General features: G+C 37.6%; 4 protein-coding genes across 9 annotated transcripts; 3 read left to right on the top strand and 1 right to left on the bottom strand.

The window, feature by feature from the left end:
* The first annotated feature begins 2,239 nt into the window (after positions 1-2,239).
* On the top strand, positions 2,240-3,157 carry LOC104881936 (uncharacterized). Its single transcript, XM_010663655.1, has one exon. It carries the CDS (start codon positions 2,240-2,242, stop codon positions 3,155-3,157), a length of 918 nt encoding a protein of 305 aa, XP_010661957.1.
* A 2,796-nt stretch (positions 3,158-5,953) lies between these two features.
* Positions 5,954-8,593, top strand: LOC100265040 (WAT1-related protein At3g30340). Of its 2 annotated transcripts, none has more exons than XM_010662169.3 (6): positions 5,954-6,887; positions 7,137-7,199; positions 7,295-7,411; positions 7,518-7,932; positions 8,061-8,212; positions 8,290-8,593. In XM_010662169.3, exons 1-6 carry the CDS (start codon positions 6,697-6,699, stop codon positions 8,471-8,473), a joined length of 1,122 nt encoding a protein of 373 aa, XP_010660471.1. In that variant the 5' UTR covers positions 5,954-6,696; the 3' UTR covers positions 8,474-8,593. The 2 variants fall into 2 exon arrangements, with proteins under 2 accessions (XP_010660471.1, XP_002270961.1); XM_002270925.4 differs by having other exon boundaries at positions 5,960-6,887; positions 8,305-8,593.
* A 1,552-nt stretch (positions 8,594-10,145) lies between these two features.
* LOC100254752 (uncharacterized) lies at positions 10,146-11,059 on the bottom strand. The gene has a single exon (XM_002276982.4). The coding sequence runs from the start codon at positions 10,934-10,936 to the stop codon at positions 10,460-10,462; it is 477 nt and encodes a 158-aa protein (XP_002277018.1). The 5' UTR covers positions 10,937-11,059; the 3' UTR covers positions 10,146-10,459.
* A 922-nt stretch (positions 11,060-11,981) lies between these two features.
* On the top strand, positions 11,982-15,432 carry LOC100242751 (probable methyltransferase PMT18). 5 transcript variants are annotated; one of them, XM_019225819.2, is made up of 7 exons: positions 11,982-12,438; positions 12,535-12,663; positions 12,962-13,665; positions 13,781-13,991; positions 14,079-14,376; positions 14,475-14,942; positions 15,025-15,432. In XM_019225819.2, exons 3-7 carry the CDS (start codon positions 12,973-12,975, stop codon positions 15,251-15,253), a joined length of 1,899 nt encoding a protein of 632 aa, XP_019081364.1. In that variant the 5' UTR covers positions 11,982-12,438; positions 12,535-12,663; positions 12,962-12,972; the 3' UTR covers positions 15,254-15,432. The 5 variants fall into 5 exon arrangements, with proteins under 5 accessions (XP_019081364.1, XP_019081362.1, XP_010660487.1 ...); XM_019225817.2 differs by having other exon boundaries at positions 12,535-12,656; XM_010662185.3 differs by having other exon boundaries at positions 12,535-12,645.
* The last annotated feature ends 1,506 nt before the right edge of the window (positions 15,433-16,938 follow it).

Raw genomic sequence — 16,938 nt, forward strand, 5'->3', positions numbered from 1 at the left:
GTTATTATTATCATTAATTCAGACTTTCGAAATCTTATAATTATTATTATTATTAATCCAAACTCTCAAAATCTTATTATCATTATTGTTAACTCAACTTTCAAAATCTATTTATTATTATTACTATTATCATTAATCCAAATTCTCAAAATCTCATTATTATTATTATTATTATTAATTCACACTTTCAAAGTCTTATTATTGTTATTATTATCATTAATTCAGACTTTCGAAATCTTATAATTATTATTATTATTAATTCAACCTCTCAAGACCTTATTACTATCATTATTATAAATTCAACTTTCAAAAGTCTATGGTCTCGCAGTTCAATTTCCTAAAGTCCGTTTCTCATTTTCTTTAACGAATTTCGATTTAATCACCGGAGCTCTAATCTTCAAAATTTAATCCCAAAATCTACAATTTCCCAGTAAACTCCAAGAATCCAGTTTTCACCCGAATAGTTTTAATTTCATTTCAGTTCCTAAATAATCTTCTGATCTTCTTGATCTTACATAGGCAATAATAATTTCTTCATAATTCTAAAACACGAGATTTGTGAGATTAGCTCATGAACAATAAATTGGGCTTTGTTGGGGGCCCTATGTTTGATCCCTTTTTTACTGTCAATTGTCGTGCTTAATGTATTTTGCTTGAGCTTCGTTTTGCACTCCGATATGCATGAGCTATATTTTGTATTCATTAATTGTGCGCTAATCCCGTTTCTTGATAGCGCATTATGGCTCGTGGCCAAGGTACGCACCCACTCTCATTCTAGTCAATCTCTATTGCATGTTTTGATTCCCATATTGTGCATGATTTAGGTGAGTATCCATTGACTTTCTCGTTGATTGCCACGTTAGTTTCATTGTATTAGTAGAGACCCGACTTTAGGGACTTAGAGGGGTGCTATGGTCCGTACCGTACCTTCCCGATAAGTAACCTGACCCCCGAGCCCGATCCGATTTTTCGCAGACCGCCTTTTCCAAAATAAGGAGTCACACTTAGGGTTTTTCTTTCTTATTTTGTTTATCCTTTTAAAAATAAAACAAAAATAAGTGGCGACTCCAAGTCATTTTTCCTAATCAATAAAATCAATTTTTCAAAATAAAATTCGAGTTCATCATCGAGTGGGAAATGCATTGAGCCGAAATGCGGGGTCCACACTTAGGTTATTTCGTCACCCTTTTTTGTTTTATATTGAAACCATTTAAAAAAAAAAAAAAATTATGATTTTCAATTTTTTCTATTCCCTTTAATGAAAAAAATAGTTTTTATACATAAATGTTGTGGAGTTTATTTTGACTTCCAATTTAATTATATTAAATAGCTAAAAATAAAAAAATATATATATTTAAAAAAATTCAATTCAATATGAATTTATCAAAAGTAAAATTTGATTGAATATAAAAGGATAAATATAGAATAAAAAATTTTAAAATTTAAATTTCACTGAAATAATTAGTAAAATTTTGGATGGTGTGTTTAGTCTTTTAAGTGGTTTACAATTTAAGTTATTAAACACATTAGAGTGAAAAAAATTTAATTGATAATTTATTTAATTATTGATAATTTATTTATTAAGTCTCCTTATGTTAAATAAAGAGTATTTTATTTTTTTTTATATTAAAAAATTAGATAGTTACTTGTATTTTTTTTTTTTCAAATATTTTAAATATAATTTTCAAATATTAAATTCAATTGTTTTTGTGCATTATAAATCAATGGATATTTCTTTGTTGTAGCTTCAATTCAGGGCTTTTGGGTAGGCCTTCCAAATAGCCGCCTGTTACTCTTATCTCTTTTGGCAGGGCAATCTCAAAAAACCGATGTCATTGAATGCCTCTCACCTGCGCGGCCATTGCCAAGCTGCCACCAAATCTAAACTATGATTGGTTTTCCATTTGGTTCCTCCAAATATCTTGAAACTAACCAACTGTTTATTGACATGGGCCTGTAATTTTGTGAATTGGCTAACCTACTCAGCGATGCATGCACAAACCATATATGACTTGGCCATATATATTAATAATTAGATAAGGATTTTGTTTTGCTCTGGTGTTCTTGTCGGGTTTCTTGTCGGCAAGCGCAGACATCGTTACAAACAAGATGGCCTGCAATTGGGGTATGGGAATATATATACATGTCTTTTGCATATGCTTCCAGCTAGCGGTCGGAGGAGGTAGAGTGCGTAGCCGAGGAAGCAGTTGTGATGCACAGGGGAGGAGGAGATGTGGGTATGGCAACGCGGGGCAGAAAGAAAACGTCGTCGAGGGGACACCATAGGTTTGTGGGAGTTAGGCAGAGGCCGTCAGGGAGATGGGTGGCGGAGATCAAGGACTCGTTGCAGAAGGTTAGGCTTTGGCTTGGAACGTTTGACACTGCGGAGGACGCGGCCCGCGCTTATGATCAAGCCGCTCGCTCTCTACGAGGTGCCAACGCCCGCACCAACTTTGAATTACCGCCCTCGTCTGATTCCAGCGACTGTGATGTCAACGGCAATTGTATGGCGGATGGGGTTGAGCCCTTCTCTTTTGACCAATTCTGTGCGACGCAAGTTGATGGACTGCTCGGCGCACTCAGGGCCAAGCTGCTTGACGGCAAGGGTTTGCAGGGGCACCCTGCCGCTGTTGTTGGCTCGCCCCACAACAGCATCGGCACACCCAAGAGAGAGGTATCTATGCCAGCAGGGATTGTGAATCCCATGCTGCTACAGGGTCCTAGTTATTCTCCCGCAAGTAAGGCTCCTGGGCTTCTCCTTGATCATCATGATAATGAGGTGGAATCAGGTCAGGCTGGGGTACAGTGGCAAAGCATTTACCAAATTGCATCGCCCCAATTGCCTTGGTCCTTACAGCCACAGATGAACCCTGTCCATGAGGGTGGCTTGTTTTGTACTACCACCACTGCCCCTGCTATTACAACTATATGGCCAACTTCAGCAACAACCGTAGCCACCAGTGATTTTCCATATTCGGAACAGGGCAGCCATGATGATTTGCCAAGTAATAAGAAGAGGAAAGTGGATGGATCAACCATGCCCTTGTTCCAAATCAATGGAGCAACTCAAGGAGTTTGGCCCTCTGAGCAGCAACTTCTGCACTGTGACAATGGCTCTTGGGACCCTCTCCTCTATGTATCATCTGTGCTAGGTTGATAAAGATGGATCATTTAGCTATGATTCGTGCTATTTTTCTTCTAAACTAATCGGGTATACCAAAATTCTCACCATCTAATCATTCAGTTATTCTGATTTGCTGTCTGTTGGCTCTCCTTGAACCCTTTTCATTTTGGGAAAGCTGAACGTGTACTTGTCATCCCCTTTGTAATTTTCTTGATCATAAGATCACTGGTTTTTGGAATAATGTTATAGCCTTCCAGGAAAAGAAAAAGGAGGAAACTCTAGATCTGTAAGGTCCTTGTACAAGAACTACATATGAAGAAGGTATTTGGCTCCTCTCCTCGATCTACTTTCCTTCATAGGTCTGTCTTCACTGACCAATTAGACTAGTTGCATTATTTTTCTTGATCCAAAGTTATTTCTCCTTTGAATTTAGTGGGAAGAGAATTTGAAACCAAATCTATTCAATTCTATCTATTCCACTCACTTCAGTTAAAATTACTGCATGCTTTCCATTTCCCTTTAATGACTGGTTGACACTGCACTGAAAAATCAGTGTCAAACCCTTAGCAGAATATCCCAAAAATATATTACCAGTCAAAGAATTATGTATAGTATACATTCAGCTGATAATTCTTTCCTTTTTTGGGCAATTAGGTCTATTCTTCATAGTTGTTAAACCATTACACCAACTGAATATTGATCCTCATAATCCCACATAAAGGAAAAAAAGATTATGGGGAGAAAAATTAAGAGAGAGGTATCAGATCCACCCTCTTTCTATGTTCTGGCTCAAGCATGTCAAGTGGATGCATGCCTTGACATCCCATGTTTGAGATACAATCATACGCAACAGTTGAGGAATATTCTGATACTTTCCCTTTTTCTGAACAAAGCCCGTATGATGGTGGTACAGAATGCAAGACAGGAAGCATAATATTGTGTATATGCACAAGATGGGTCCTTTGGTTAAATGACCATGAAATGCTACAATTCCATGAATTCATCAATTCTCATGGTTTTTTGTGATCAATGCTACATGCATGGCCTTTTCTTCTTTTACTTCTTTTTTCACTAGGAATAGTCCAAAAGTTGTTTGTTTATTTTGTTCTGTTTTTCTGTTCTTATCCAACGGTTGCTTTTCATATTCTGCGCTTCAGAGTTAAGAATGTCGCCCTGTTTTCAATTTTGTGACAATCACATGAAAAGGGGAAAGAATCTGGAAAGAGCAGAGTACTTAGGTCCACTCCATTCAGCGAGAGGATTACAAATTGCATGAATCTCAAGCAATGTCCCTCAATCCTTGCATTAGTGCTTGCCTTATTGTTATGAGACTCAGGTTTGAGCTCGATTAATTGGATAAGTAAGAATTATTAATCATATCATGGGTGTCCTAAAAACCTATGCATAAGGGCATGATACATCCAGCCACAAATAAATTGAGCTCTTTGATGCTGCGTAGGCTAAGTTAAAAAGAGATGTTGGGGTGGGTTGGGGATGTCCATACTGGGTCTATGAACACTAGTCAATTGAATTTGTCTAGCAAGCAAGCCAAGGGTTCGTGGCCAAAGTTATAAACCTAGTAAATTATATACACAGTTCAACGAGCAAAGTCATGTACCTACATTAAAGTTTCATATAAGATGGATGTTAAGCACGCTCTTGATCCCTCTAAAATTATAGAGAGAGTAATATGATGACAATACAAGACGATGAGGTACTGCTTAAAGTGACATAATTTTGTAAACAATCTAAAAAGGTGAGTTTTATGGATTTATTTTGGTCCTTTAAATTAAAATTAAAATTGACAAATGATATTTACTTGATTTTCTAACACTGGAATCATATGCATTACACCAAAAAACGAATGGTAAAGAGAAGGGGTTGGCAAATGAAGCATCACCGCTGGCAGCTTTCACAGATTGAGGGAGTGCAGTACCTACATACGTAAATATCGATCCACTTAGCCATGCCAACAAAAGGGAAAAGGAGAATGGGATCAATCATCTTTAGATTTTGTGCCTTTCCATTCACATAGATGCTGTCCCAGAATTTTACTTTGTTCTTTTTCCTCAGATTTATGTCCCTGAGCAGAGATGATGGTGTGCATATGTAAAGGGCAGGAAGAATGGTAAATCTACTAGAGTGGAGGATAACCTCTGGAATGGAATCCTATTCTGGTCTAGACCAAAACTTTAACAATCCTATAATCGTATGACAATGGCCTAAAATAATATAGGGAGCTGATTTTTTAATAGGTGCTGAACTTATCTATGTGAGCCACATGACAAATTGGATAAAAGATTTCCTTGGTAAGGAAGCAGTTCTAGTATTAACCCAATGCAATGAACGTAGTGTGGCCTGTCAGATGCCAATGAAGGAAATGAAGTACAAAAAGTCCCACAAAAGGGTTTTCAAAAAGAATGGTCGTGGTGTTTCCATAAAGTTGCTTCTTACATGTAGTACAGTGACTGGAACAGAATGCAGCACAATTGAAGAGAAGTAGAAGTTGAAGGTAATCTTCTCCAGAAAGCTCTCAGACATGGAAAATAACGACTTGTTGTTGAAAGCATCTCCTACTTTGTTCCCAGTGTCGGTAATACTATAGCACAGGAAGTTATAGAATATGTGATTTATGTTCCTTTTTTAAGCATACAAAATAGTCCACAGCTTGACAACATAATACTTACTGCCCTACTTCAAGAACCCAACTGTTTCTGGTTGTCTGGGGTAGTAGAACAGCTATAAATAATCATATTAGCTTGGAAAATGTTCTGATATCAGTCCATAAATTGATCAGGAGGGTTAATTTGTATATATTAGAAGACGTAATTATAAGGGTAGCCGATACTGATCATCCAAAAATTGAGCAGTACTTGAATTTTAGAGATATAGAACATATGAAGATCATTTAAGTTGTATGCTGAGTAGCATCCATTACTTTCTCTTTCTTTTGAGATATACTTTAATTTGAAAGATTTGATACATTGTTCTCCTTTCCCTTGTACAAATGAGGTTGCTGCTCGTCCTGTTGCAAAAAAGCATTAGATGCTAATAGAGGAGTTGGAGAAGGGGATCCATTTCTCTTACTCTCCCACTCAGAAGATGCCCATACGCCATATGTAGCAGTTTAATAACAAAAAAAAAATTGTTTGACTTGCATGAAGAACATCATTGAATATGGTCTAGAACAAAATGCAAATAAAAAGCTCGTGACCGATATTGAAAGTCGAGACCAGGACTTTCAGGGGATGTGATCATGGATTGATGCTTGAGGATTTTCTGTGAGCCTAGCAAATGATTCTTCAATAATCTCCATTTGTTGAACAGTATAAGTCAAAAGAGAGCCAATAGAAGAGAATAAATGTTAAACTAATTTCAAAGTTGGTTGCATAAAGTTTTCATGTGATTTCATGAAATCTAATCTTTCTGTGTTCCCGATTCTTCTTCCATAACCCCATATATTTAGATCTACAGATGTTGGATGAGATGCGTTAAACATAAGAAATTTCTTGACAGAGTTTCTTGACACAGACAGGAGGGTCCTTCCTGTGACTCCTAGTTTGCTGAAGTGGATGGCTGGATTGAAGAGTTTCGACACATGGAGCCCTGTTATTGTAATGTTAGCTGTTGATTTTGCCTTCGCGGTTGTAAATATACTTCTCAAGGAAGTCCTCAATGCAGAAATGAACCATTTGGTCCTCATCACATACCGGCAATCAATTTCTACCATTTTCTTGGTCCCCATTGGATACTTTTGGGAAAGGTAGAAACCTCTGTTTCTTTCTTTCTTTCTTTTTTTCTCTGTGGTTTTTTTTCTTGGTGTCTAGGAAATTTATAGCTATGCTCTAGCGATGTCATCTTCCTCGAATTTGGGTCAGAGCTCTGATACTAGCTTGGCATAGAGATGCTCAATTGTGTTCTTGAAGGATAAAGGTGGCTCAAATGAGTCTTTGTTACTGTTCTTGTGTTTCAAAACTGTATGGGTGGATCATATGACTAAGTCTTCTTGCAGGAATAGCCGACCCAAGCTCACACTTCGGATCTTATGTTACCTCTTCTTCAGCGCTCTTGTCGGGTTTGTTATATTAACATAGATTAACAGGTTCCCATCTCCATTATCGCTGTTGCTGTGATCATTCTAGGGAAGACCTGATTAATGATTTCTTGTAGGGCATCACTGACACAATACTTCTTCCTTCTTGGGATTCAATACACATCTGCTACTTTCGCATGTGCTTTTATCAACATGGTCCCTGCAATCACATTTATAATGTCATTACCTTTTGGGTATGCATGAAAAATTAACACCTCAATACAGTTGTTTGATGAAGTGACTTCAAAGTCCTTGCATGATAATGTTGTTCTGCCTTTGTTGTAATTTGATCATATGCAGATTAGAGATTGTGAACATAAAAACCAACAGGGGGAGAGCAAAATTAATTGGAACCTTGGTATGTATCTGTGGAGCCATGATACTGACTCTTTACAAAGGAATGCCTTTAGTTAAATATTCGCGTCCAGAAGCTCCATCTCCAACCATGGATCAGGCTATCAGCTTGAGCTCGGGTAAGAAGACAGAGAGATGGACCGTTGGCTCAATAGCTTTGATGGGAGGCACCCTGTTGTGGTCTTCATGGTTTCTTATTCAGTCAAACATTGGCAAGCTATACCCATGTCAGTATTCGAGCACTGCCATCATGTCCTTCTTTGGTGCCATTCAATCAGCAGTCATTAGTTTGTCCATGGACAGAAACCTTTCCTTGTGGATTCTGAAAGGGAAAACAGAAATATTAACAGTTATTTATGCTGTGAGTATGCTCTCTCTTAAGAATGTTGTTGTTACTGTTGTATTTTTCCCTCATTCCTTCTCTCTTTATACATGGCTAGTTTTTTGGTTTTATCTTTAATTCTAGCTGTGTTTTCTATGTGGATGCAGGGAGTGGTAGGGTCTGGCTTATGCTATGTGGCAATGTCATGGTGTGTCAAGAAGAGGGGCCCTGTCTTCACTGCAGCATTCAGTCCCCTGGTTCAGATAATGGCAGTCATGTTTGATATCCCTATTCTGCATGAGCAACTCCATCTTGGAAGGTGATTCCACCCTAATTACTCTCAAGACTACTAATAGCTGTCGATCAAACTATCCATTTACTGACTATTTTCTTCAGTGCTGTAATGAGCAGTGTGCTAGGATCGGCCACTGTAATTGCTGGATTATACATTCTTTTGTGGGGTAAGAAGAAGGATGCAGAGAATTCCTCAATGGAACTAGTCCAAGAAGCTGAAGAAGTTAAGGACCAAGAGGCACAGTTACAAGTAACCACAATCACGAGTGGTTCAAGGTGCCCCTGAAGTTGAGTTGCATCTCTCTCTCTCTCTCTCTCTCATTTCACAGTGTTTGCTACTGTGCTTCTAGCGGACTTTTTTTTGGCACCTTCATAATTAATGAATAATCCCACATCATATTTTTAACCCCCCCTCTCTCCCCCTTGGAATTTTTACTACTGTTCCTCCACAACCACATGAACAGTGTTACAAATTTGATGAGATCCATGTGAAAGTTCAGCTTCTTTGACTAGCAATGCTGTCATTATCACAAATCATATCCAAGTCCAGAGTATACCAGTGTCTGCTACAATTTGTGGTTGTGTTGGAGAGCAGGATATGGGTAAAAGAGGTCCGGTTGTGGGGCTTGTTTTTGGTTATAGTAATTGCATGCTGTGATGATAAAACATGTCAGCAAAAAAGAGGGAAAAAAATGATGATAAGGATGAGTAAAAGAACTCCATGAAACAGTAATCTATGTATTGTGTGGCAATCTTCACCTGTAAATACATTTGGAATACGTTGTGTGGTATTTAGCACTTAATCCAGAACATGAGGACTACCAAAAGTATGTTAAGCAATCAATTCAAGATGGGTTTTGGGGTGAACTCAGATAAGAATGTGCCCTGCCCCTGCTTCTTGTTCTGTGGTTCAGAGCTCAAGCATGGTTACAGAGTTTGCCTGCTAGTCATGACTCATGTTAGGTGGGCAAACTTGGATTTGGAATGGGAGCCTAACTGGGTTGCAGGTAAATTAGGAGAAAAATGTGCCCATTTTGTTTTTGGAAAAGATAGAGCTCCATGTTTAATACTCCAACCCATCATTGAGGTGGGGTCATGTGATCCCACTATTGGAATCTTAGTCCCAATTTATTGGCAGCTCCGGATTTAAGTAAAGCTTGATTAGGTTTAGGTTAGAGGATTCAAGTTATGTTCTTAAAATAAGATAATGAAATCATTAAAGAGAAAATCTTCTAGCCTCCTACCAAAACAATGAGAAAGCTTCTGTGGTCATTTTTACTGCTTTAGGAATTAGCCAGTTTCATATTTTAACCAACATGTAGGAACATCAGATGGAAAAGGAAAAATAACCACGAATTGACATCCATTTTTTTTTAGAAAAAAGGCTGAAATTTTAGCATATATATGAACAAAATTGATTCATGTGGAAAGACAAAATGAGTTCGAAAATGGAAAGAATAAAATTCACTCTTATACTTTCATCTATCTCTTGATTAAGCCCCTTTTTTTTTTTTTTTAAAGTGACTACACTTCTAAGTTATCTCTAAATGTCAAATAGGTCATTCTATTGAGACTTTTTATCGGAATTTAATAGAAAAACTCAAAATAAATACGTAAACATTTGTACGAACTTCTATATGACATGTTTAAGTGTCTCCGATATGTCCAAGTGCTTGTCATATTAGTTTTGCCATCCAATTGGCAATCCTAAAAACATAAGAATAATTTTTGTGATTTACTCAAAAGTTCATGAATCTCACTAGATGTTGTATAAGTGTAACTCATGATGGACAAAGGCCAGAGGCTACAGGACTGGCCTCCAGTGAATATAACTTCAAGGCACCTAGTGATGTGTACTAGCTCCCTGTTAAAGGGATTAATCAATGAAGAATGAAGAAGTTGATTTTAGCTTAAAGAAGAAACTTGGAAATGGAAATCACTACTCTTAGAGATCAAAATGGAACTGTAAAGGCATTCTTATTATTAATCTTTCATATGCTTAACACACACCAAACAGCACTGCAGACAGGTATGCAGGAAATCAACCAATGAAGGACTGTAACATACATATCTTGGACGAGAACTTTATTCTGATAGGGCAAAACTGGGATACCAGTTTTAACCTCTACCCGGGTACTTCACTCTTAGCCTTGAATAACAAGCAGAATGAGAAAAAAACTTATTTATAGCAAGTTAATAGTAGATTTATGACTAATTAAGCTCGCAGTTTATTCAACCTCTGCATGATTCTGATTAGGCCCTTGTTATGAGCCTAATCAGAATGTTCAGAATGATAGTCATCTTGGGGGGTCACCAAGTCTTTCTTCTTCCCCTTCTTGCCATGCTTCACTGGTTTATGGCCATGGTGCTCAACAAGGTCGGAGATGTCCATATGAACACCTGGGTCATTGGTGCTGTAGCTGCCACCCATCATGATCGAGTTGTTGACAGATTGGAAATTGCTGTTCACATAAGTATTCAGCGCTTCATTCTCGCCGACTGAAAGACCGGGATGGCCGGGCTTCTCATCCAATTCACCTCGCATGGTGGCTCCGGTGTTGCTTCCAGCGAGCGTGATGATTCTCACGCCACGATCATCCTCATCATCCTGCTGGCTCGAGCCTTGCTTTTGAACTTGTTGAAGATCAGAAAGGCGATTAGTTAATGCAGAGATCATGTCTCTGATTTCCCGGTCGAATTGTTTTTGCTTCTCCCCTTCATGACCGGGTTTGTTCTGTCCAGGAAGCATGGTTTTAAGTGGCGGAGAGGTTGGGAAGACTGAAGGGTGGGTTGGTTGGTTGCTTGGTTGTGCTGCAGGGCAGGACAGATGAAGTTTGGGGTGGAACACAACGCATTTAAGGGGTTTGCTGGAATAAAGGGGAGGGATTGCCTTACATGGCAATCCAAGGATTTACTTATATTCCCATAAAAAGAGGGGGGCAAAGCATTACTTGACCATGGGTTCACCCCATAGCTTTCACACTTTTGTGACCCTTACGATTTTCTGGTCTAAACATTCCTGCAACATAACAGTTGTGGGGATATTGTCAAGTCTTAACTTATGGTGATAATCTCCCATTATTATTAAAATTTGGTTTTAGTTCACTTAGGATAAAAATCTCACTGTCATTAAAATTTGATTTAGCTTAATATTTTAAGTACATAACTAGAATATAATAATAATAATTGATATTATCTGAAAGTTTAATAATTATATTATTTAAAACTAATATTGTCTTGTAGTTAATAAACATCCTACTGGCCTACTCCAATCCCCTTTACGGGTACAAAACGTACCCAAATCAGATACATTCACATCATGAATCCGTATTCCAGTGATATTGACTGAAAACAAAAGAGAAAATCAAGGAACTAGTCAAACAAACCTGCCTCCCCTCAATTCCCAAAGGACCCCATTACTGGTTCTAATGTACTGAAATGAGTCTGAGACAAGCTCATCGCTGATCACAGGAAACTGATGATGATCAGTAGTTCCATAAATGCCATTGCTATTCAACATTCAACTGCTTTTATTTTCAGATATAAGTAACCCAAATGTATTAACTACAGATTGGTTTATGTGCATTAATGAATTCAAATGGAATTAGCATGCAGACATAGTCGACTTCTAGTTGAAAAAGATTGCATCAGATTCTATTGAATTGTGGAGTGATTTGTAGGGATTGGTTGGATTCCCTCTGCCTTTTCTTTTTTGCTTCTACATTCACAATCTGAATTATGTGATCTTTGTTAAAAAAGACAAAAATCAAAGTAAAAATAGGGACAATGCCGGTGAAGGTTAAAGGGGGTAGCCTATCAGTCTCTTCCTGAAAAGGCTCAACTAATGCCGTTTGGAAGTGTTCCTCTTCTTCTGCCGTCCTTCCCTTTTGGACCGAATCGTTCCTCTAAATATGGAAATATAATTCAAATTTAATTGGGTCGTTGTAAGTGGAATTATGGACCTTCATAAACTTACAAATCTACGGGAGACAACCACCTCCTTCCTCCTCCACCTCCTATGTCTCCTATAATCACGGATCAGAGGAACCAGTGCTTCTTTCCTTTCCCATTTTTTTTCTTTCTTATTTCTATAAAGTCCATATTATTATAAGGCTGTTCTTTCTTTTTCTACCCAGTAGCTTCTCAAAATATTATTAATTTACAGAAACCAAAGAGTTTCATGTTCCCTCGTAATTAATATATCTATAAAGTGTGTCGGCCAGAGTGCAGAACCGCCCCCAGGGGCATCAGGTATTCCAGCTTCCTTTAGTGATAATGAGTATCCTATGTATCTGCTTGTTCATGTAGTGGGCCTTCCAGCTGATTAATTTTCCTTTCTTGAAAAAGAAAAACGAAAGTGAAAGGTCTTTTCAGAGATCATCTCTTGTTGAAGGCTTCAGGGTTTGAGGCAGGGAGCTTATGGTGCTCTCCACTGGAATATCTGTCGCTGCGTTGCCGGTAAGAAAGAGGTCAGCGGTGGGTTATGGGCTCCTCTTCCTCTTCTCCTTATTTGGTCTTTTTTTATTGTTGGTGATTTCATTATTCCATGTCCTGTGGAACTTTTAGTTCTTGTCGTTTATTCATATGGTGTGCTGTTCTTTTTCACCCGCTTTCCCTTTTCTTGTCCTTTTTTGGCTTAATCCCTGCCACCCTCTTCTACTAGCCTTCCTGAAAAATGATATGCTCAGCATCTCATCTGATCTAATCAGCCTTGGTTTATCTGCTTCAGGTCTCATCCTTCATTAGTGTCTTTTATTTCTTGAGATTTTTGCAGGTTGTAATATAATGGCCAAGGAGTACAGTGGTTCACCCAAGCATCATCAACTAGAATCCAAGAGGAAGCGCCTCACTTGGATCCTAGGGGTCAGTGGCCTCTGCATTTTGTTCTACATTTTGGGAGCTTGGCAGAATACAACCCCTGCCCCGTCTAACCAATCTGAAGTATACTCTAGAGTCGGTTGTGATGTTGGCTCGCCTGCAGCTGGCGATGGGCATTCATCATCTTCATCATTGTCATCAGCCTCTCTCGATTTTGAAAGCCATCATCAGGTGGAGATCAACAATTCTGGAGGGACCCAGAGCTTTCCACCTTGTGATATGTCCTACAGTGAGTACACTCCTTGCCAAGACCCAGTCAGGGCAAGGAAATTTGACAGGAATATGTTGAAATACAGAGAGCGGCATTGCCCTACCAAGGATGAACTCCTCCTCTGCCTGATACCTGCCCCCCCAAAATACAAGAACCCTTTCAAATGGCCCCAGAGCAGAGACTATGCCTGGTACGACAACATCCCCCACAAAGAGCTCAGCATTGAGAAGGCTGTTCAGAATTGGATCCAAGTCGAGGGCGATCGTTTCAGATTCCCTGGGGGTGGCACCATGTTCCCACGTGGAGCTGATGCTTATATTGATGACATAAACGAGCTCATTCCTCTTACTGGCGGCACCATCAGGACTGCAATTGATACAGGCTGTGGTGTAAGTAAAGGCTTCAACTCCTTGTCCATTTAGGCCTTCTATATTACCATTGTTTTGTAGTTTATTGCAGTAGCTAACAGGAGTCTCCTACTGTTTCTTGATTGGGTGTGTTAAGGTTGCAAGCTGGGGTGCCTACTTGTTAAAAAGGGATATTCTGGCTATGTCTTTTGCACCAAGAGACACACATGAAGCACAGGTCCAGTTTGCCCTAGAGCGGGGAGTACCTGCTATGATTGGTATCTTGGCTTCGCAGAGGATGCCATACCCTGCAAGGGCTTTTGATATGGCTCACTGCTCCCGCTGCTTGATACCTTGGAATGCGTATGGTAAGGCGTCTTTGGTAAAGGTGTTTACTAATGCTTTTTAGGAAGAAAATTTTGAATTACTTGAAGAATTTGCTCTAATTTCTACAGATGGACTCTACCTACTGGAAGTGGACAGAGTGCTGAGACCTGGTGGTTATTGGATTCTATCTGGCCCTCCTATACGCTGGAAGAAATACTGGAGAGGTTGGGAAAGGACCCAAGAAGATTTGAAGCAAGAGCAAGATGCTATCGAGGATGTTGCTATGCGGTTATGCTGGAAAAAAGTGTTTGAAAAGGGTGATCTTGCAGTTTGGCAAAAGCCTATCAACCACATCCGGTGTGTAGAGAGCAGGAAGCTTATTAAAACACCACATATATGCAAATCAGACAATCCAGACACGGCTTGGTACTTCCTCAATATCTCTCATGCTCTCATTAATTAAATTGATCTAAAAATATTCATATCTGACTCTGTTTTGCTATTGCATAATCTGTGCCAAAAAGGTACAGAGACATGGAAACTTGCATAACCCCACTTCCAGATGTACGCGACTCAGAGGAAGTTGCTGGTGGGGCATTGGAGAAGTGGCCTAAGCGTGCATTTTCCATTCCTCCTAGAATAAACAGTGGCTCATTACCAGGTATCACAGCCCAGAATTTCCAAGAGGATAATGAGCTGTGGAAGGACAGAGTGGCACATTACAAACAAATCATTAGAGGATTACACCAAGGGCGATATCGCAATGTAATGGACATGAATGCTTACCTGGGTGGATTTGCTGCAGCCCTTCTAAAATATCATGTGTGGGTTATGAATGTCATTCCTGCCAATTCAAATCAAGATACTCTTGGTGTGATCTACGAGAGAGGATTCATTGGGACATATCATGACTGGTGTGAGGCCTTCTCGACATATCCAAGAACATATGATCTGATCCATGCAAGCAATGTGTTCAGCATATATCAGGACAGGTAAAACTTGAGACACTCAGTGCAATTTTGATGTTCTGCTTAACAATCTTGTGGTTAAATGTGTGTTCATATGTGCATGAAGGTGTGATATTACCCACATTCTGCTAGAGATTGATAGAATTCTGAGGCCAGAAGGGACAGCCATATTCAGGGATACGGTAGAGGTCCTTGTGAAGATTCAAAGTATAACAGATGGAATGAGATGGAACAGCCAGATTATGGACCATGAAAGTGGGCCCTTTAATCCAGAGAAAATTCTGGTTGCTGTCAAAAGTTACTGGACTGGTGAAGCTAACCCAAAACCGCACTAACAGTAAGTTGCAGTGTGTTTTTCCTTCCCTTAGGGGTGGGATTTTGCTCAGTGATACCTTCATTTTGAGTGGGGAAATTATTGATTTTGCAAGGCCATGATTTACTTTGTGGAGATTGTAATGGTGATATTACTGCCTTCATATTTATTTCATCATACCTATTCATATTATTTTACCTAGGGTGGCTGAGTCGCTCTCCTTCAAAAGCATTTCACAGAATTTTGGCCTTCCAAAGACTTGATATCTGGAACTAACCCAGCTTATAAAAGCAATTTTATGCCCATCTCCTTTGTGTTTCCCCATACCCATATATGGATGGGAAATACAAATTGTGGATAGGTGACTTAAACACGAGACTTATTTTTTTTGAAGTTTAGACTCATAAAATTTTGACTTAATATGCATATCATTCTCTTTCACCTGTAACAAATGAGATTAAAAATTAAATATATGTTTGGTAACTGTTTTAAATAATTTTCGAAAATTGTTCTATGATGTTTTGTAAAATAAAAGTCAATTTGAAAACCTAAAATATTTTTAACACCCTTTTAATGTTTTTAAAAATAATTTTTATGTTTAATATTTTGTTTTTAATCTTTTTACATACTTGTATAATTATTTTTAAAAATAGTCATTAGAAAATAAATTATAATAAGAAAAAATGATTAAAATGTTTTTAACCTCCGTTTAATGTTTTTAAAAATAATTTTTATGTTTAATATTTTGTTTTTCATCTTTTTACATATTTGTATAATTATTTTTTAAAATAGTCCTTAGGAAGCAAATTAAAATAATAAAAAAATAATTAAAATGTGTTTTTGGAAATTTTTTTTTTTTAATTCTTAATAACATAAAACAGAGAAAACAGTTTTTGATTACAAATTATGGATGAGAAATACAAATTGTGGATAAGTGACTTAATCACGAAACTTATTTTTTAAAAAGTTTAAACTCGTAAAATTTTGACTTAATATACATATCATTATCTTTAACTTGCAATAAATGGGATTAAAAACTAAATGTATGTTTAGTAACTATTTTAAACAATTTTCAAAATTTGTTCTATAATGTTTTGTAGAACAAAAGTCAATTTGAAAAGCTAAAATGTTTTTAATCTCCTTTTAATGTTTTTAAAAATAATTTTTATGTTTAATATTTTGTTTTTAATTTTTTTACATGTTTATATAATTATTTTTTAAAATAATTCTTAGAAAACAAATGAAAATAATAAAAAATAATTAAAATGTATTTTTTGAAAATACTCTTTTTTTTTTTGTTCTTAATAGCATAAAATAGAGAAAACATTTTTTGATTACCAAATATATTTTTCTGATTTTTTATTTTAAAAAATAAATCCTAAGACTTTGTTAAAAAAATTGAGTGTGCACACCAAAATAGACTATGACAGGAAATGTGCCTCTTTCTCAATACGTGGATTGGGAAAGATGATATTTTGGTAAGACTTTGTAGGTTACCCGTGCTATCCATATCTCAATCGGCCATTTTTAGTCAAATTTGAGGAGAAACTCAGGTAAATACCAAAATTTGGACCAAATAAATCGACATCATACCAAATACTCATCATTACTTCCTTGTAAATGCTAATAAATGGTGGCCTCCTCAAGCTTAATAAAAATGATAAAGCTGCCGACGGTCCACTTTTCGTCTCAGCTATGACCAACACC

The sequence above is a fragment of the Vitis vinifera genome, chromosome 2 (assembly GCF_030704535.1).
Source record: "Vitis vinifera cultivar Pinot Noir 40024 chromosome 2, ASM3070453v1".
Classification (NCBI taxonomy): domain Eukaryota; kingdom Viridiplantae; phylum Streptophyta; class Magnoliopsida; order Vitales; family Vitaceae; genus Vitis; species Vitis vinifera.